The sequence below is a fragment of the Zeus faber genome, assembly GCF_960531495.2.
Source record: "Zeus faber genome assembly, chromosome: 3".
In the NCBI taxonomy this organism is placed as follows: domain Eukaryota; kingdom Metazoa; phylum Chordata; class Actinopteri; order Zeiformes; family Zeidae; genus Zeus; species Zeus faber.
Window position 1 is genome coordinate 12228781 of NC_137190.1, and position 18229 is coordinate 12247009.

Here is an 18229-nt window from a genome sequence, read left to right on the forward strand (position 1 = left end):
GGCAGCAGCAGCAGCAGCGGCGGGCGCCCTCGGCAGCGGCTCCGCGGGGAATCGGTGTTCGTCCGTCCGTCGTACCCAGAATGCAAAGTGAGGCGCCCGGGAAAAGCCAGCCCGTCCAGGTGTAATGGCGACGGGGGCCGCACGCTGAAAGCGGGTCCGTGACGCCACGGCGGCTCCTTTCCGCGGAGGGCACGGCACCGAGTCCCGTGCGGCACCGCAACCCGCCGTCGCTGCTCCAGCCCGGATCGGTGGAAGGACGGAGGCGGCGTCATGGCAGCGTCGGAGCTGTACACAAAGGTAAAGGGACGCGTGTTTATTTCTGCGTGGACGCAAAACGAATCCGCTGCGGTTTAGCGTCTGCCCGCGGTGGTGATGAGATGGGCGGATACTTCATTCATTGACGGCGGCGTTTCAGCCGCTCACACCAAAACAATGGGCGATAACAACAATAAAGTGGGAATTAGAAAATAGAAAAATGCCCTTGTAGGGTAAAAAAAAAAACCATAAAACGACGAACAAAGAAAAAAAAAGGTGGCGACGTACAACGAACCTGACGTTTGACGTTCGCACCCGCGTGTCGGCAAAATCACACTGAGGATGTGAGTGGATCTGAAAATGAATGGGTTTGTTGTTCGAGCTCCTCTCTCCCGCACTGGAGCAGAATCATTTTACTTTTCTTCGGCGGTTTCTGGGGGGTGGGGGTGGTTGGGTGGTGGTTGGTGGGGGCGCTTTCTAAATCTAGACCGCGGCGTGGAAATGGGCGCAGCTGACGGGAGCTGCCGTCACCAGATGCGGCACAGATTCGCCGAGCGCGTCAACCACCTCCCGTCCACCTTGTTGGTGATGTTGTTTTGTTTTTATTTATTTTCTGAACCAGATATTATTATTATTTTTTTCATATCGTCATATGTTTCACCACACGTTGTAATCCGCCATCTGTCCGTGTTGTTGTTGTTTCATGTTATTTCTTGCGCGGAGGCCAACGGCCGTGGTGACGCGTGTAGGCGGTGCCAGGCCAGCCACCGAGGAGCCTCCTGGTCGTTATGCGTTTCATTAAGTCAAATGTGCCTTGTGTCGGTTTGGAGGAGGTATGACGTCACATACGAAGTTGTGAGTCTGTTGTTATTATTGTTTTTTTTTTTTGTTTTTTTTTGTCGTCGTCATCCTCCTGGGCTCCGTGTGTCCAGCAGGTCGGGTACCGCTGTGATGCTGCGGCCGGCGCTGGTGACGTCACTATTGTGACGCTGCGACGACCGTGCTGCTCCTCCCTGTTGCGATTCGATGCGTCTAGAAATTATAAGAAAAACGTGACATTTTTAAAATGCTATAAATCTACCGTTGTGGGGGGGAAACCCCTTCGGAGATGAATATTATTTTCTTTATTCTTACCATACTATTGTAATATAATATGAATAGAATATGGATATCGCAATCCTATGTTTATTGATGCAAACAGGAGCTGATGAATTTACTGCTGATTTTCAGCTCTGAAATTGTTTGTACAATTTTGATGAAGAAAAAAAAAAAAAAGTATGTTAAATTTTTATAGCCCAAGGTCCATTGAATGTTTAAATTATACGGAATTTGAATGGGAAATTGAATTCAATAAAGGGTGACATTTGTCCCTTTTTTTTCTTCTGACAAATAACCAAATAACCTGTTAATGCCGTTGTAATGGCTTGTGGGGGTGTGGGTGTGTGCGCTTCGGGGGTTGTCACCCGTCAAGCCTCCATCCCCGTCTTCACCAGCTGGTGCAAGCACACTCGTTGCATGGCAGAGAGCGAATGTATGCACGGTTCTGTGCATGATGTCAGCAGTCCTGATTTATACCTGACCCCTCCTGACCTGCCCTCTCCTCTTTCCCCCTCCCATGCCTTCCTCCTCTATTTACTTACTTAACTATTATTATGCAACGTTCAGCACTCAGACTCCTACTGGGGAAACTAATATCACCTTATGCTATGGTTGGCAACTTTTCTTGACTGGGAATGTTTTTATTGGTCAGATCCCAATGTTTTTGAGTTTCTGTCCGGCTCTCAAACGACCTATGCGGCTGTCCAACTTGTTTCTCGATAGTTCAAACCATTTTAAGTTTACCTAACACCGGCTTGCAGCTAGGCCGACATCATTTTGCCCTGCCTTCACCGTTTGCCTCTGATGTCAGACGGCCCTCTTTGATTTCCCTTTCCGCCGCAGACTTGAAGAACACTCCACTCTTTGTGTGTATGAATTAGCGTAATAGACCTTCATTGAGAAGGGCTGAGACTGCTTTGTACACATACACACCCGCGCACGCGCACACACACAAACACACACACACGCACGCACACAGTTGTCCTCTCACCCATTTCCAAATTATTATAATTTTTTTTTCTTGTCTGTACAATAACAAGGTTTGTGATGTGAAAGGTAGAGTCCAAACCAGTCAGAAAATCAAGCCACTCAATTTTGTACTTTCCATTTGGCAGCATATTTATTGTATAATCCTGTGGGGGAATATACTCTGCACGTCTTCTTTTTTTTTTTTTTTTAGGTTGTTATGGAGATGAGAGAGTGGGTGAAAGTGAAGCAGGAAGCATTAAAGTGGGAGAGAATATTTTATTAAAATTGAGTGGGGAGGAAATTGACAACCGCATCCAGTTACCGCAATCCGCATTGCCTAGTGGGTTTGGGCCGATATTCCATAAAATCGAATATCGCGATATTTGCCACCATATGCGATAATTTCACAGTGTCGAAATATCGCGTCTGTCCCTTCGTCTACGTTACAACGGGAAGCGACGGCGAGGAAGCAGGTGGAGGATTTGGACGGGGTGGCGCGTGTGGCGTGGATGGTGATTCAATTGCAGCTCCGACTGCACCGACGATACGCGCGCCAACGTTCGCGATCGGCGCCTCAAAAGAGTGTGGTTTTTATTGTAAATGTAGCTTGTTTTGTTTTACGTCTGCTTATGGAACGAAACAAGTGCGTATGGAATGAAACGGTGCGTAAACGGGACACTTTCTTCGTGTCTCTCTCCCAGATGACCCCCCTCTCCATGCGTATTGCACAGAAAATAATCGTTCCCCGTTCCTCCGTGCCCCGTCCCCTGTCGCGATATTTGGGCGGGACAGCATCACAGTGTGACATTTTGGATATCGCCCAAGCCGGTTACCTGGTTTCCAGTGTTTCTCCCCACCTAATAGATGGTATAACTCTTAGGTTTTAAATAATGACAGTTTTTCTCCCGCAGTTTGGCAATTCTAATGCATTTTTTGTATATTTTCCAGACTACCCCGCCGTGCTCTTTTCGATTAATTTTTTTTTTATCTCACATCTCTCTGCTCGACTATTTCGATTCAAAATAACCCGACTGCCAGTTTGTGCAGGAGCGCCAATTTGTCCGAGGGCAACCGTTGCCAAGCTACAGTTGGGGCGGTTTGATCTTGGGGGCTGGTCCTCACTTCAGCTGGATTTGTGTTGTGGGGGGCAAAGAGAGGTGACAGGTTTCTAGACATGTGGTGCTAAATTTTGGTCTCCAAAGAACTCAAACCAAAAGCATGTTGAAAGTGTCGTCTTAATTGTATTATGTCGCGAAACGTTGATTTTGTAACATTTGTTTGTGTCTGTGCGTGGATGTAATGAAGAGCATGTGCAGTGGATTGCTACGGTAACCAGGTTAAAGAAGTTGCACTGCCGCGCTCTGTATGCAGGAGCATCTGGTCGATATCGGACTCTCTTGGCGCAGATGCAAATGCAGGCAAAAGTGGTGCAATTCCTGCGTGATGACTTTATCGTGCAGATATTCTAAACTCTGTATCGGTTAAAATGTACAAAAAAAACTAATGTTATCTCATATAAATCTTAATATTTTTATTTGGTTTTGGTATTTGATTTGATTTTTCCTGCGTCAGAATCATTCTCAAATGCAATTTACCATATCAGCGTGTGTCCATACTCTACAATGAATAAACGTGTCCATTGTATATCCAATGTACTACTTTTGGGAGATGGTAAATGTATAATTGGACACACCAATTGGAGGGAAGAATGAGGCACTTACGACACACACTCAAACCATCCCCATCGCATGTGGACTGTATTTCCCCGCTGACATCTTTCAGATATGAGCAAGTTGTTATTTAGAGGAGTTTGTGAGAAAGCTCTGTCCGCTGGCACTGAGAATTGTTTGTACGCTCGTCTGCCTGGGAACTCATGTGATGCAGGGTGGGAATTGATGGACGCTTGATGGACGGCGGGAAGGACCAGTCTGCGCCGAGACGTGTGACGGAGCAAGCGCTTCCTTGGAAGGTCGGAACGCTGCTCCGTCCCGAGACACAATGAGAGTTTTTATTTTCCGGGAGGTTCAGGGCTTCGGCGTTTCATAGATTCAGTCTCTGGTTTGTGTGTGTGTGTGTGTGTGTGTGTGTGTGTGTGTGTGTGTGTGTGTGTGTGTGTGTGTGTGTGTGTGTGTGTGTGTGTGTGTGTGTGTGTGTGTGTGTGTGTGTGTGTGTGTGTGTGGGCTGGCGGGACCAGAAGACGGGCAGAGGTTCAGCATGAGATAGGAGCTGCTCGGGAAACAAGATGAACCAGGAGTTGCATTATATGTTTGTCGAAGTAAGTTTCTTCTCATTTTTGTACTTTTTTAAAGTGAGCATGAAGCCTTCCGAAGCGCTCTGAACCCCTAGCTGCAAGTAAAGTGTCAGATGTCATCTGGACTCAAAGGAGTTGACATTTGAGTATCTTGTAGATGGCGAGTTGGACAATTTTAACATTATTGTTTTTCTCAATGCTTAATTGTTTGGTATCAATATAAAGTGTATGACAGCTGGGAGGATTACTGTTCTTCAATTTTATCAATCTATCAATCCAGACACGCCCTGCCGTCAGGCATCTACTGCAAAAGATTCTTGGTTGTATGATTTTCCGAATGCTGCCGTGCCATAAATATGTTTTTATTCAGAGTGGAAACTTTTTCAGTAAATCTGAAATTGAATTTATTTGTCCTTATTTAATCACAGGAAATTAACAGAAAAACAAGTACAGACTCTGATTCATTCAGTGGTCTATGATTTTTTTTTTCCCTTTTTTTTTTTTGCAGAATCAAAAATGGAAAGCAAATTCTGTATGATTTCTTGTTGCACGTGTTTAAACTGTGTGCGCTTTAGAATTGCAGGAATCTAGTGGTCCCGAAATAGAAACATCTGAAACACATATATTGTGTAAACCGATGTGAAATAATCTCAGTTCATTTTGAAACCAGACCGACCGGAGCAATTCTTGTTCTCCTAATGTGGGAACTCAAAGCTCCCTCGCTCGTACCCTGACATGGAAGCAATGCATGATGGGAAACCTGCACCTGGGGAGCAGGTTACCCGGGGCTGCAATCCCAAACTGTTGAGCCGCGCGGCCCCAAGTGCCTGCACCGTCGGAACTAATGCGATTACCGCCCATCGAACGTCAGAGCTCTCAGTAAGGGACCCTGATCTCCTCTGGCAGTCCCTGCTCGTTGGCACAAGCGACGTGCCAACGAGCAGGGTTGGAGAACGCCACTGGCGGCGGTTGAATTACCGAGGCCCGCTCCCAAAACTCTTAGCCCGACATTAGACCGCCTAATGCTCGGTATCATGCCGCGTCGGCTCAGTAAGGAGCAAAACAGCAGATCCTCACATGAGTGGCGTCATGTGACGAGGATTCTGTGCGTGAGACTACATTGGGCGCTTTATTGAGAAGATGGTGTGTGTGTGTGTGTGTGTGTGTGTGTGTGTGTGTGTGCGTGTGCGTGTGTGCGCGTGCGCGCGCGCAGTTCAAACAGGTCCTTAGGTAGAGCGGTGAACAGAGTCACTGCCGGAGGTCAGTTTTGTTGCTTGAAAAATAATATATGTTTAAACAAAAAAGTTAAAAAAAATTAAAAAAAATCCTTCCAATCCTTGTCTCCATTACAAGGGTGTGAAAAGTCAGATTTATCACCCAAAGCCATTATTCTCAATTTCATACAGTCTCAAATTGAACTACTTCACAGGGCCGTGCTAAATAGTAGTCAAGTGAGAACGGTTCCATGTGATCTTATGAATTCACTGAGCTTATAAAATGCTGTGAAATGGACTCAGATCACATAAATGGCATTGGACATTTTGAGGTCCTGCAAAGAATATCCATCAAGCACATGAGGGATTTTATCAGCCGAGTGTTAGGAACCAGGTCTTGTTTCTCTGATACCTAAAACCGGATACCAACCAAACGTGACATTTCTATTCAGTTCCCCTCAAACCAAGAAGAAAAAAAACAAAAAAAACAACAACACGCGCTCAGTAAACCACTGGAGCAGTGAAAGTTCCAGGTGACACTTTACTGAAACTCAGTGGCAGGTTCACTTTTTCTAGCTGATAGGCTCGGATTTTGTCTTTAGGAACCAGTAAATGCCTCAAGGGGAAAAAAACACGCAGGATCCTCAGGACCTGCGACCTCATTTGTCCTTCCACGTCGACGTTGATATTCGCAGTCACACCCGGGCAGAGGAGCGTCCGCGGGGCGGTGAAAGCTCAGAGCTCAGTATTACCAGCGCTAAGTCTCCCTAATCTGCTATTGACTTTGTGCAGATTTGTAAACATTTCAGATGGCGCCGCCACCTCTTGGCCTCGGTCCAACGACCCAACCCCCAAGTTCTTTTCTCGATTTCACCTTCTGTGTGACCTCCAAATGCGTCCGTTACAAGTCCTCCTTCTGGTTGACGGCGATACATTTCGGTGGAATCGGAGAGGGAGAGATGTGAAACACGGGCTCTGGCTTTGAGGCGGAGGAGTGATGTGATGCATTTTCACATGTGATATGGACTTCGTAGCTTTGCGACATTGGCAAATCCAAACTATTCGCCAATTTTTCAACAGTGTCCGACAGTCTGTTCCCCCCACCTTCTGCAGACGGTGTAGTTTGAGTATGAAGAGAAATGAAATTCACCACAGTCTCACCACTAGTTCTCGTCCCTCCAGGATTCCACTATCGTTCCGGTATTTGTAGAGCCTGTAGAGATGTGCGTCGCTGCTAAGCTGTCCTCGCGGGTCATCGTATAAGCACGCGTGCGTGTGAATAATGCCGTAGCGGTGTAGTTGAATTGGATGAGATTAGCCGGAGTTAAACCCAGATTTAGCCTAATCCAGCCCTGATCCATTGCTTCCCACTCGGACCGGGGTTTGCCGGCCCGGCCTCGGAACACCAGACCCGACAAGGGTCACCACCAGACTCGCACCAGGATATGGGCGCATGGTGCACCCATCCTTGTGCGAGCTGCCATGCCGTAGAATGAGTTGCATCACGAGATCATCACCATCGGCAAACGTGCGTAATAGGATTCGTTAAAAGAAGGAAACAAGCAATATCCTGGTGCAATACAAATCCGAGTTCTAATTGCATTACTTTAAATACGGTTATAATATGTTGTTTGAGTCCTGAGAATGGCCTCCCCCCCCCCCCCCCCCCCAGGAACGATGTAGTCACTGTGAGGACACTAACACTTTGCCTTACCTGCAACAATTTATACCAAATGAATATTGGCATGGGAGCTTTCTTAAAAATGGTGTGTTTTCTTGTGGTATATGCCGGTTTATGTAGAAGTTTTGTCTGGGAGTGCATTTAAGTAGGTCTAGGAGACATTAACAAAATCCCATATCACAGTATGTTTTGACGAATACCTCAATACTGATAACTTGATGATATCTTGGTGATCACTACTGGTGCATTAGTCATTAGTAACGTGGATATTATGACCAAACAGGTAGAGGCACTGAGCACGGTCATAAGGTTCTGAAAGTTGTAATACTTGACTGGAATTCAGCCTTGAAGACTACATTTCTCTATGTTGTGATATTTCGATAACCAAAATCTCGGACGATGTCTCGTCTCATATCCCAATATTTATATTATACAGATATGCTGTACATATCCCAGCCCTAGTGTTAGGTTCATGTTGTTGTGAGACGTACACCCGGTGTCAACAGCATTGGGAGTGAGGTTCTGTTGGGACAGCGACGTGTTTTCTCAGATGTTTGAACTCGGATCTCTCTGGAGGGCCCACGGCAAAAAGACAAGCTGTGCACACGCTGTAGAGGAGTGAAGCGACATCCACCCGCTGATCCATCAGTGAGCTGACCGCGGCGTCTCCCGCTGACTCATCACCTACGTATTTTTCTGGCCTGTTGTGCTTTTTTTTTCCTTTTTTTTTTTTTTGCATCCGCTTTTGTTGCGCCGCTGTCCTCGACGTACACACTCGACAAACGTTGGCTGTGCAAGGGCACGCCGAACGTGGCGGGGCGTCGTCCTTCATCTCTCCTCTCTTTTTTTACGAACCCAGGGGGATTTGCCGGTCTATAAATACCGTTCCATCCCAGTGCGGCTCCATCACAACAGTCTCACCGTTACTCTTGCTCCCTCGCTCTGTTTCACTCTGGGCATCCCATAATGTCTCTTGTCACCCCCATACCTCAGCAGGCCTCTCGCCTCTTTTGGCCTTTTTTTTCCGCCGCTGGGCCGTGCCGCGAAAAAAGCACAGCTCTTCATTCATTTCCATCGTGCCGTTCCGGCCCCGTTTGGTACCTGGTTAGTTCCTTTAGAACTGGGCCAAGGGGGCGGGACTTAATATGATCTCATTCATGATTGGTCTCTCAACTGTCACTCATGGATGCAAACCCAATGAAAAGCATTTCACTTGGCTTTATGTTTGTTTTCGGTTTCTGTCGTTCATTAACCGATCGTTGAATAACCTGGACGCTACAAGTTAAAGAAATTTCATTAGCAGAACCACAAAGTAGAGGCTTTGCTGGTTCCAAAACCGCTCCGCACAATAATGCACAGAACAGAGCCCAAAAAGGCGGTGGAAAAATGTTCAATACAAAGTCCCGCGCCTCAATGTTTTTGGCAAGCATTACAGACGGGCATAACAGCTGTTGCGGCATCTTGTTGCCATAGCGACACCGCGGGAGCGAACACAGCCCTGCTGGCTCTGCATTCAATGGAAACACATCAGGATCCAACAGGACTCCATGTGGCCCAGCCCTTCATGGGTTCTCTCTCTCGCTCCCTCTCTCCCCCGGTGATTGAATAATCAGGGAGTGTGAAAACCAGTGGATCAGCAGCATATTTCATTAGTGAATGGGTTCCGGGTACTATAGGGAATGTGACGCTGACGTCACGATGCCCGAGCAGGCCGCCACATTTGGGGGATCACTAATCTCACGGGTTGTGAATGTCGGTCGGCATTTTTGAGTGAAAAGATGGCCTCGGAAGTGTTGTCAGGTGGAAAAACTCCCGCGGACATTCGCGGCAGCGTGTTGTGTGTGAGAACCTCGGCCCTTCTTATTCTCCCTTCCTCTCTGCGTGGTTGTACGCTTTGTATATTTGAGCTATTTCTCCATGCGATCGAGCGGTGGCCATTCCTCCAGAAATGCAGAGCGGAGCCCATAGCAACCCATAGCAGCCAATAGCAACCGTCAAACTTCACATTCCCCATTGCTTAACATCCCATATCTATTACCGTCCAGCCTCTAAGGTGTGAGTCAGGGTGATTATCACCGTTGAAGTGTGTCTAGAGGTGCAGGGAGGCCTCTGTGAGGTGTGACGTTGCTCAATATTCACTGTTAGTTTTTGAACCCCCATCCTTCTCTCTCTCTCTCTCTCTCTCGCTCTCGCTCTCGCTCTCGCTCTCGCTCTCTCTCTCTCTCTCTCTCTCTCTCTCTCTCTCTCTCTCTCTCTCTCTCTCTCTCTCTCTCTCTCTCTCTCTCTCTCTCTCTCTCTCTCTCTCTCTCGCTCTCGCTCTCTCTCGCGCTCCCTCCCCCTGTCTCCTTGTGTTGCTCGGGGTCTGAGTTCTAGGATACTGTGCGCCCAAAAAAATGATCGAAAGGGGTCATTTGGAAAGGCGTTGTGTAAAGGGGGATAACGGTAGTGGAGTTGAGTGGCAACCAGAAAGCAGGAGGCGGTTGTATTTTAAATGGTGTCGTGTGATGAAATCAAGACACAAAAATTCTTCCATTGTCGTAAATTCTGAAATATTTTACTGAGTTTTTTGTGTGATTGTAATTTTAGGGATTTGGTGTGGTATACTCAACATTTGCCGCCTGGTAAAGGTGCTCTGTTGGAGTCTTAAAATTAGATTTTGGATATAGACAAGATTGCTTGATGTTGCGATATCAGTTTGTTATTATAGACGCTGATCTCCTCCCACTCCCACCACCACCACCCCCTCCCTTCCCCACTCATAGCAGCTCAGCAGCTCTCTCAGTCCTCCCAGTCTCTATAACTACTGGTTTCTGCTTCTGCACTCTACAATCTATTCAGGCTGAGTCACCTCAGTTTGTCAGTTTTTTTTTTGTTTTTTTTTTCTGATGGTCGTGTCTCCGAACGCTGCTCCTCCCGCCCTTCCCTCCCACCCCGTCCCATTTTATTCTTTTGGCTCTGATTTCCTGAACTTGAACGTGATGTCATGGCATGAAATTGACCTCCAAGTGGTCTGTGATGATGTAGCCGACCGTAGGGGGACCATGTTCTTTTTCTGTGGCTGACAAAGCGGCCTTTCTCTTTCTGGTCCGCATGGCGTCACTGGCGGCAGCTTATGCAATGGAACGAGTCATGCCTTTTCTGTGGAATGTTCTTGGAATCTCAAAGGCCAGTTATTCCGGAAAAAAGTTTAGGGAAAAAATGTGTTTTTAGCTGTAACAAGCTGTGTAATTCATTGCAAAAAAAAAATGTAAATTTTTTTACGCACTGAAAAAGCCCCGAACAGACAGGGCGGCATTTCGGCGCGGTGGGCTTCGGTCAGCTGGCGAAGCAGGCGGTCCTCAGTTTATATTTGTGCTCAAATTTTTGTTTCGCTCGGTATATTCAAGACTTGACTGCAAAGTGATCACAAGGAGAGGACGGCTTGATGAGCTGCGTTTATTGCATAAAAATTAGCTGCGGGAACCGCTGACCTTTTCCAAAACGTCAGCACATCATGACCACCGTGTGTGTGATCCATTGCTGCACTTTATCTTCCCTGGCTCGGAGAAAGAATTCACCATGGCATCAGGATGTGGTAATCTTGCCACAGGAGGCCCATTTATTGAAATCCTCATGCGGGCACCCGAGTGCTCTCCCTGCAGCCTGTTCCCGTGGTCCGTTTTCACTTGGCAAAAGTGACGATTTGTCTTCATTTAGTCAATTCTTAAATTTAAGGATGGATTGCTATCAAATTAAACCGTGAGTTGTAGCCCGGTACCGTGTTCATGGTGGAGAAATCACGTTCACAGTCCACACTGGCCAGAGGGAGGTGAGCGCAGTCATTTAAAGTGACTCTGGTCAAGGATACCGCGCCACGTGACATCACCGCTGTATTGAGCTCATTACCATCATCACCGCAAATGAAAATAAATATGCCAATGAAATAAATCCTGGAATAAGTAAACACGGCACAAATATATAAATAAATGTGAATAGAAATGTATAGATGAGTAAATATGCGCCCAACAAACCAGGCGGGGGCGGTGGTGCGTCCGGGCCCCCACCTCGGCCGGCGCAGGGTTTCGTGAGACCCTCCGAATCCTATGCGTTGCCATTTTCAAGCTCGCAAAGTGAGGAAGCAAAAGTCCTGCAGTGCACACTCGCCCGCTCTCCCATTTTGGAAAATAGTACCGTTAGTTTTTATAGTTCCAGAATAGAATCGTTTTTTATAAGCTTATTTTGGAAAACAGTAAACTTTTAAGAACCTTTTGAATAGGCCATTACAAAAAAAAAGGACACGGAGACAGTCGGCATATTTTAACCTCCCTAGTTCCCTAGTTCAGTGTTCAAATAGCATAAAATGAGCTGTAATTTCCAATAAGAAAGACTGTAATTACTATTTTTCGGCGGACAGTGCTGTTATTCTTGCTGTTTTTTTTTTTTTTTGTTTGTTTGTTTGTTTTTTTTCTGGCCTGGCGGGGGTTCTCGTTGGCCTGGCGACCCGTCAGGCCTGTACAATTACAGGGGGAAACACCGAAATAAGAGCTTTCGATCTAGACACACGGCCCTTTTCCGCCACACATTTCCTAAATTGGTTCCACTTGGATAGTTCCTGGTCCCGAAAAAGTCTCTGCAAGCGGGGGGTTGTGCAAATGCAACCTATGTGACAAGCTCAAGCACACAAGCTGCATTAAAACAGCGGTAAACAGCTGAGTTAACACTCGCTGCCGGCTGGTTATACACGCTTCCCCTCATGCTTTGGATTTGATGATGATGACGACGATGATGATGATGATGATGATGATGATGCAGCAGAAATGCCATATCAACACTCACAGTCCCATGTTTCACTTCAACTCCTCCTTACTTGCGCCATCTCCACGCTTCCCTGGTGTGATGGGAATAGTGACCGGGAAGTGTTTTGGAGACGGCTACAGCTCCCGTTTCACAAGGTTTGGGGCCTAAACAGGTTCCTGACGTAGTTCCCCGCGCCTTGGCGGAAAGGTGGCGAGAATTCCCCTGGCGGAGGCAGCGGTGACCACCTGACGCCATCAGTGGCCACATGTGCGTCTGGTTTTGAGCTCAGTCCCGAAATCAGATAAAACGTATTCCGTCTCATCGGTTGACAACAACAAACCCTTGTTGGCTTCAGCCCCTTCCCAAGTGAAGGGCCCTCAGTTTGTCATGTTCTTCTTCTTTCGTATATCATCAGATGGCCAACTCAGTTTGTCATGTTGATGACGTTTGACGACGTTTAATTTCGATTTCTCCTATTCGTCCTGTTTATGGGCAATGAATGTGGCAGTCTTTCCTTGATTAATGTAGGATAAACTGTTGTGATTAGTAAGCTTTTAGTTTGGAGAGATAACAATAACCATTTTGAGTCAGTGGAGTAGCCTTCAGTTCTAATAGGGTCGCCAACTTTCTCACTTCCAAATCCTGGACAAAAGGTGGCGTGCCATGGCCATATTTGCACATGCCAAACCGACCAAACAACACCACACATTACCGAAACTTTTGCAGGAATTCGACAAATACACTTTATGTACTGATGCGCAGGAGGGGGCCTGTGATTTCATGACAGGTGATGTCACCCGTGGCGTGATCAGCACATGATCTGCTACTGCTGTTCAGTATCAGTATGTGTATCAGATGTAGGCTCTGTACGAGTGCAGCCTGGCGGTCAGAGTAGGGCAGCAGTCAGTACACAGGACAAGAGAGGTGCCATTGCGGACACAGCAATTTAGCCCAATATATGGGACGTCCCGGCTAATACGGGACAGTTGGCAACCCTACGTTCTAATGACACACAGTGTCACATCAGTTAACATATATGTGAAGGGTTTTTTTTTTTTTTTTGTTGTTGTTTTTGGGGTAGTTAGTCCTGGAATGAATGCAGTCAACCTGAAATGTGCAGGATTGCGTGAATTCTGAAAGAGCACCTGACAAGGGGAGAACAACCAGCAAGCATGGCTACAAGGGCTTATTGTAAGTCTGCGTAGTGAAGCCACTCAAGCCGAGCACTCTGGCGGCATAATAGGATCTAATATCCAAAGTTTGATCAGAAAGAAATGATATAATGTGAGAGTGATTCATTATTTCATGAAGTTCCCCAGGAGAATGTGTGGAATGTTTTGGCGCGCCCTTAACCCCACGGATACACACGGGGAGGCAGCGAAGCAGGAAGAGACTTACGCTCTAACAGATTGACCAGGTTATTGGGGGGGAATAAAATTAGATAAATTGGAGAGCCAAATCAAAATTTGCTGACGATGTGCGTCTGGAGGATGCCGAAATGCCGTGGGGGTAAATCCATGCGCACAGACCTCCAACCCAGCGGCCTACTGGCGGAGCCCAGGGAGGGTCTGCGCCGCTCCCCTTTGAGGGATCGGCCTGGCGGTGGATCACTGCTCCCACTCTGACTCTGAAGTCTGCACTTTTAAAGACTGTTTCATCTTGGCTCGACTGGGTAATAACGCGTGCTTGACTCGGTCTGTACCAGGCAGATCGAGTTCAAAACTGCAACCTACAGTAAATTTTGGATTTTTGAAATGAACATTGAACATTGAGTAGCTTTTTTGAAAATAAATCAAAAGGACAAGTTGTACAATCCCATAGTCACATCGAATAGTCATAGGTTTAACTTGCGCAAGTGTCAACCGAATTAAAGGGGTCCTATGATGCTTCTTTACCACCAGTTAATAACGTGTCTTTAAAGTTTTTTGCTGAAAATATCACCTCAGATTATGCAGTCTAGCCATTCTAACATGCCGCCCAAATACCCCACTCCGTTTCAGTGTGTGTGTGTCACTTTAAATTAAAATGCTGCTGCTTCCCACGCCCACTGCGTAACTGTTCTGTGAGCCTGTTTCACTTATTTTAACTCAGCAGTCCACCAAAGGCTGTTTCTAAACAAATTTGAGGCGAGAAATAAGCAATCCAGTCGCTGAACCTTCACTCATATTAGATCTACAAGGCCTCATCTGAAGGTTTGTTTCCGACTTTCGTTGCCGTGCTTCAAGCTTGGGGGGGGGGGGGGGGGACCGCTGCACCGCGCGTGCAGATTTTTTTTGCTTCATGTAAACGTCGGAAAGTAAAATAAATAAATACATCTACAACAACAAAAAACATTATTTTTATTGGATTTGTTTGGAGAACGACAGCGGATCTTGCACCACCGCCTACAGTCTATCTACCGCATAGAATTATTTTTAAAATACTTACATTTCCATCATCTACTGTTTCTTCATGGACAGTTGGTATTATTCCTCTTTCTTTTAAAAGATTTGTGCTGGTCTTCCCAGCTGCGCTTGTTATTCCCCCATGTTATTTCTCCAGCCATGGGTGGAGTAACTCATATGGAGGGCGGTTCTAGTTCTACTGAAGCCCTAAATGATGTCAGTCAGTGCTGCAGATCTGAATGGCTCATTTCATGACATTTTTTCTGAAATAGACAGCTCACAAAAACACTGACTGTGGCGTCTTATTTGTGTGTTATTTGTGTGTTGTTAGGCCCAAAATATGTGCACAAGCACTGAAAAGGGGAGTTTTTCATCATAGGTCGCCTGTAAGGACTCACCACCTTGAAGTCTAGACTCAGAATTGAAGAGCTTTGGTCCTGGTTTGGTTTGGACGTGGTCTTGTTTTGGGTGGTCTGAGCAGCTACAATGTTGTTGGATTCCGCAGCCATGTGATCAGTCGCTCACATCGTTTTTCACATGTCTGCGGTCAGCTGATGGCTCTCCAGCCAGGAGGCCCAAGGGGGCGTGGTGTGTGTGTGTGTGTGTGTGTGTGTGTGTGTGTGTGTGTGTGTGTGTGTGTGTGTGTGTGTGTGTGTGTGTGTGTGTGTGTGTGTGTGTGTGTGTGTGTGTGTGTGTGTGTGTGTGTGTGTGTGTGGGGGGCGATTTTCACACCAGTTGGGATTACTCTCTTGTGACGCCTGTGACATTATTGTCTAAGAATCTACATGTAGTATGTGTGTATGACCAACTCCCTTTAGGGACGTAATTAAACGCTGCACAAACTGTAAGATAATGTTTCACACACACAGCCAACACGCTGTCTACTAACGTCAAACTAGAAAATGTCAGTATTCCGAAAATACTGTCCTGTGATGTATTTTTTTTCTGATAAGTTTCCAATTTCCAATATTTTTCCATGATTTGAGGGTTTTAAAGAAAGGCAGGAAACATTGCACACACCCTCATGTAAGAAATGCTATTATCTCTTATAAATACACGATACATATTATAAATATACGATAGTTAGTGACCAGCAAAACAAAAGTGATCATTTTTTTAAATCTAGAGCAAAGTTTTCAAACGTTGAAACACTTTGACACTAAACTTGGTAAAATGGAAAAAATAATCGAATGAAAAGGAATGCACTTAACAGGGTTTGAATGAGCCATGGGTGTGGTTACCTGTTCTTATCTGACCATAGATAATTTAGCTGATACGCTGGAAATGCCCTCTTTAAATACTTACATGCCTAAAATGCCTGTGGCTTTACAGAAGTATTCTGTAGTCTTTTTGCGGTAACCTATTGTTATATAATCGTGCACAACTTTTGTTCTATAAATGGATGATAAAAATATATAGCCTACAGCTTCTCACAACATGAGGTTTGAAATATTGGAGGGAGTAAGAATTTTGGTCTGATATTATTCTTAACATTACCACATAATTCAGTGTGATGAAGGGCTCTGAGTTTATTTTACAAGATATTTCCATTTATGTTCATCTTTAAAAAATATATATACTTTAAGATTATCTTGATAACAAATTAGCTATTCCATATGACCCAGTCAACAGTTTTTGTGCCCTGGATTTATATTCTTAAATCAAAAATGAATAATAGGAATTAAACATTGGGGGAAAATATGTAGTTGTCACTTCTCCGTCCAACCTGCTGTTTTTCCGCTTCCCAGTTTGCTCGGGTGTGGATCCCCGATGCGGAGGAGGTGTGGAAGTCTGCCGAGCTGATCAAGGACTACAAACATGGCGACGTCTCCCTGCAGCTCACCCTGGAAGATGGAACGGTGAGATGAGCCGCTGCTCTTTCACCCAGACAAACTCAGGAGACAATCGCTTTCTTTCTCTCTCTCTCTCTCTCTTGCGCTTTTCCCCTCCTGTTGCTGTGTTTCTCTCAACCTCTCTCTCTCTGTTACTCTAGTTTTTGTGCCCTGAACCATGCATGCACCACCTTGCACTATATAGTAGAATCCATCTTTTTAGTGGATATTTTGTCCAGTCACCCATAATAATACTAAATGCCAATACTCCACAAGATATTCCAGCAAAGCAGCAAATTTTCCGCCTTATCTTACAATACACACTTCCTGTGATTAAAAAAAATAAAATAAAAAAATTATAATAAAATTAAAATAAAAAATGCCGGTCTAGCACTGTGTCACGAAATTTTGGATATCATTTGGGTGCAAATATTTATCACTTAGGGATCAAATGGACTTGGCATCTGTTGAGTACGGAGACACCCAGATTCAATCAGTAAAATCTTCTGGGTAATCTTGAAACGTGGGGGAAAAAAATTGCCGAAAATAATTATTTTGATGATTAATTGATTCTTGATTTTGAGTCTTGACTCAACAGATGACAAACCCATTTAATCCATACCAATTGAAACTGACATCCGGATGTCAAGTGTTACCCATTCAGTCCGTTCTACATACTCTCCCAACAAACGAAAGACCTAAATGGGACCCATTTTCCACAAACTGGAGAAACAAGTTGTTTTGTCTCTGATTTTGATGAATTTGTTTGGGAAATTTGATGCTGGAGAAGAACAAGGAAAAAGTAGTGAATAACCAGGCAAAGCTGATGGCGATGGGAATTCATTGTCCCTCCAAAGCTCGAGATGGAAGCAGAGTTATGGGGAAAAAATATAAGGACTTTTAAGGACATGTGATGTAAGATCTGAGGCTGGCGACCTCCGTTGAAGCGACAACTGAGCGAGAGCCTGGTGAGAAACGGCGCGGCTTCAAAAAGACGCCGATTTCACCCTGACGGAGCCTCGGTGTGGCAGCAGCGGGTCTCATGACATTTTCACAAAAAAAGCAGTTTGTGATCGTTGATGTGGGTGGCAATATCAGACATCGCTTTATCCAGGAACCACATCATCTCTCCACCCAAATGTGTCGGTTTATCAGGTTTGGAAAACACAGGATTGATGGATAGATACTGTATTCACCCCCGGGGGGAAACTACAGCATTAGAGCAGCTCAAATCAAAGTAGTAATAATAAAGCAATAGAACAGAAAATATAACAAGGAAAATGGTCATTTATCTAAAAATGTGAAAATATACATTAATTCGTTAACTGTACACAATAAAAAAAATATGGCAATATACATTAAACCTAATGATAAACAACACATATATCCTAAAAACTATCAGGAAAGAGTAGAGGAGAGAAGAGTAGAGAAGAGTACCTATTAAACATTCTGAAATGCTGCCCCGACCGCTCGTCGCTCACTTGGTTCTTGTCTTGTCTTCCTTCTGCGCCACTCTGCCGTCCTGCTCGTCGTCAGAGCCTCGAGCACAAGCTGGACCCCAAGACCAAGAACCTGCCCTACCTGCGGAACCCCGACATCCTGGTGGGCGAGAACGACCTCACGGCGCTCAGCTATCTCCACGAGCCCGCCATCCTGCATAACCTCAAAGTTCGGTTCATCGACTCCAAGCTCATCTACACTTACTGCGGTAGGCAAGCCCAAATATAAGGCCTTGAAAGCCATTGAATAGTCTTGCATTTGAATTTATT

The 18229-nt window shown here is 45.6% G+C and overlaps 1 protein-coding gene across 1 annotated transcript in view; it reads left to right on the forward strand.

The window, feature by feature from the left end:
• Nucleotides 1-270: 270 nt before the first annotated feature.
• The window catches only part of myo5aa (myosin VAa), a gene marked incomplete at its 5' end in the record, with an annotated part of 66424 nt that continues 48465 nt past the window's right edge, over nt 271-18229 (forward strand). The window contains 3 exons of the mRNA XM_079998142.1: nt 271-297; nt 16377-16487; nt 17997-18168. Of these exons, the coding sequence (XP_079854268.1) occupies nt 271-297; nt 16377-16487; nt 17997-18168 (310 nt within the window). The remainder of the gene's footprint in view (nt 298-16376; nt 16488-17996; nt 18169-18229) is intronic.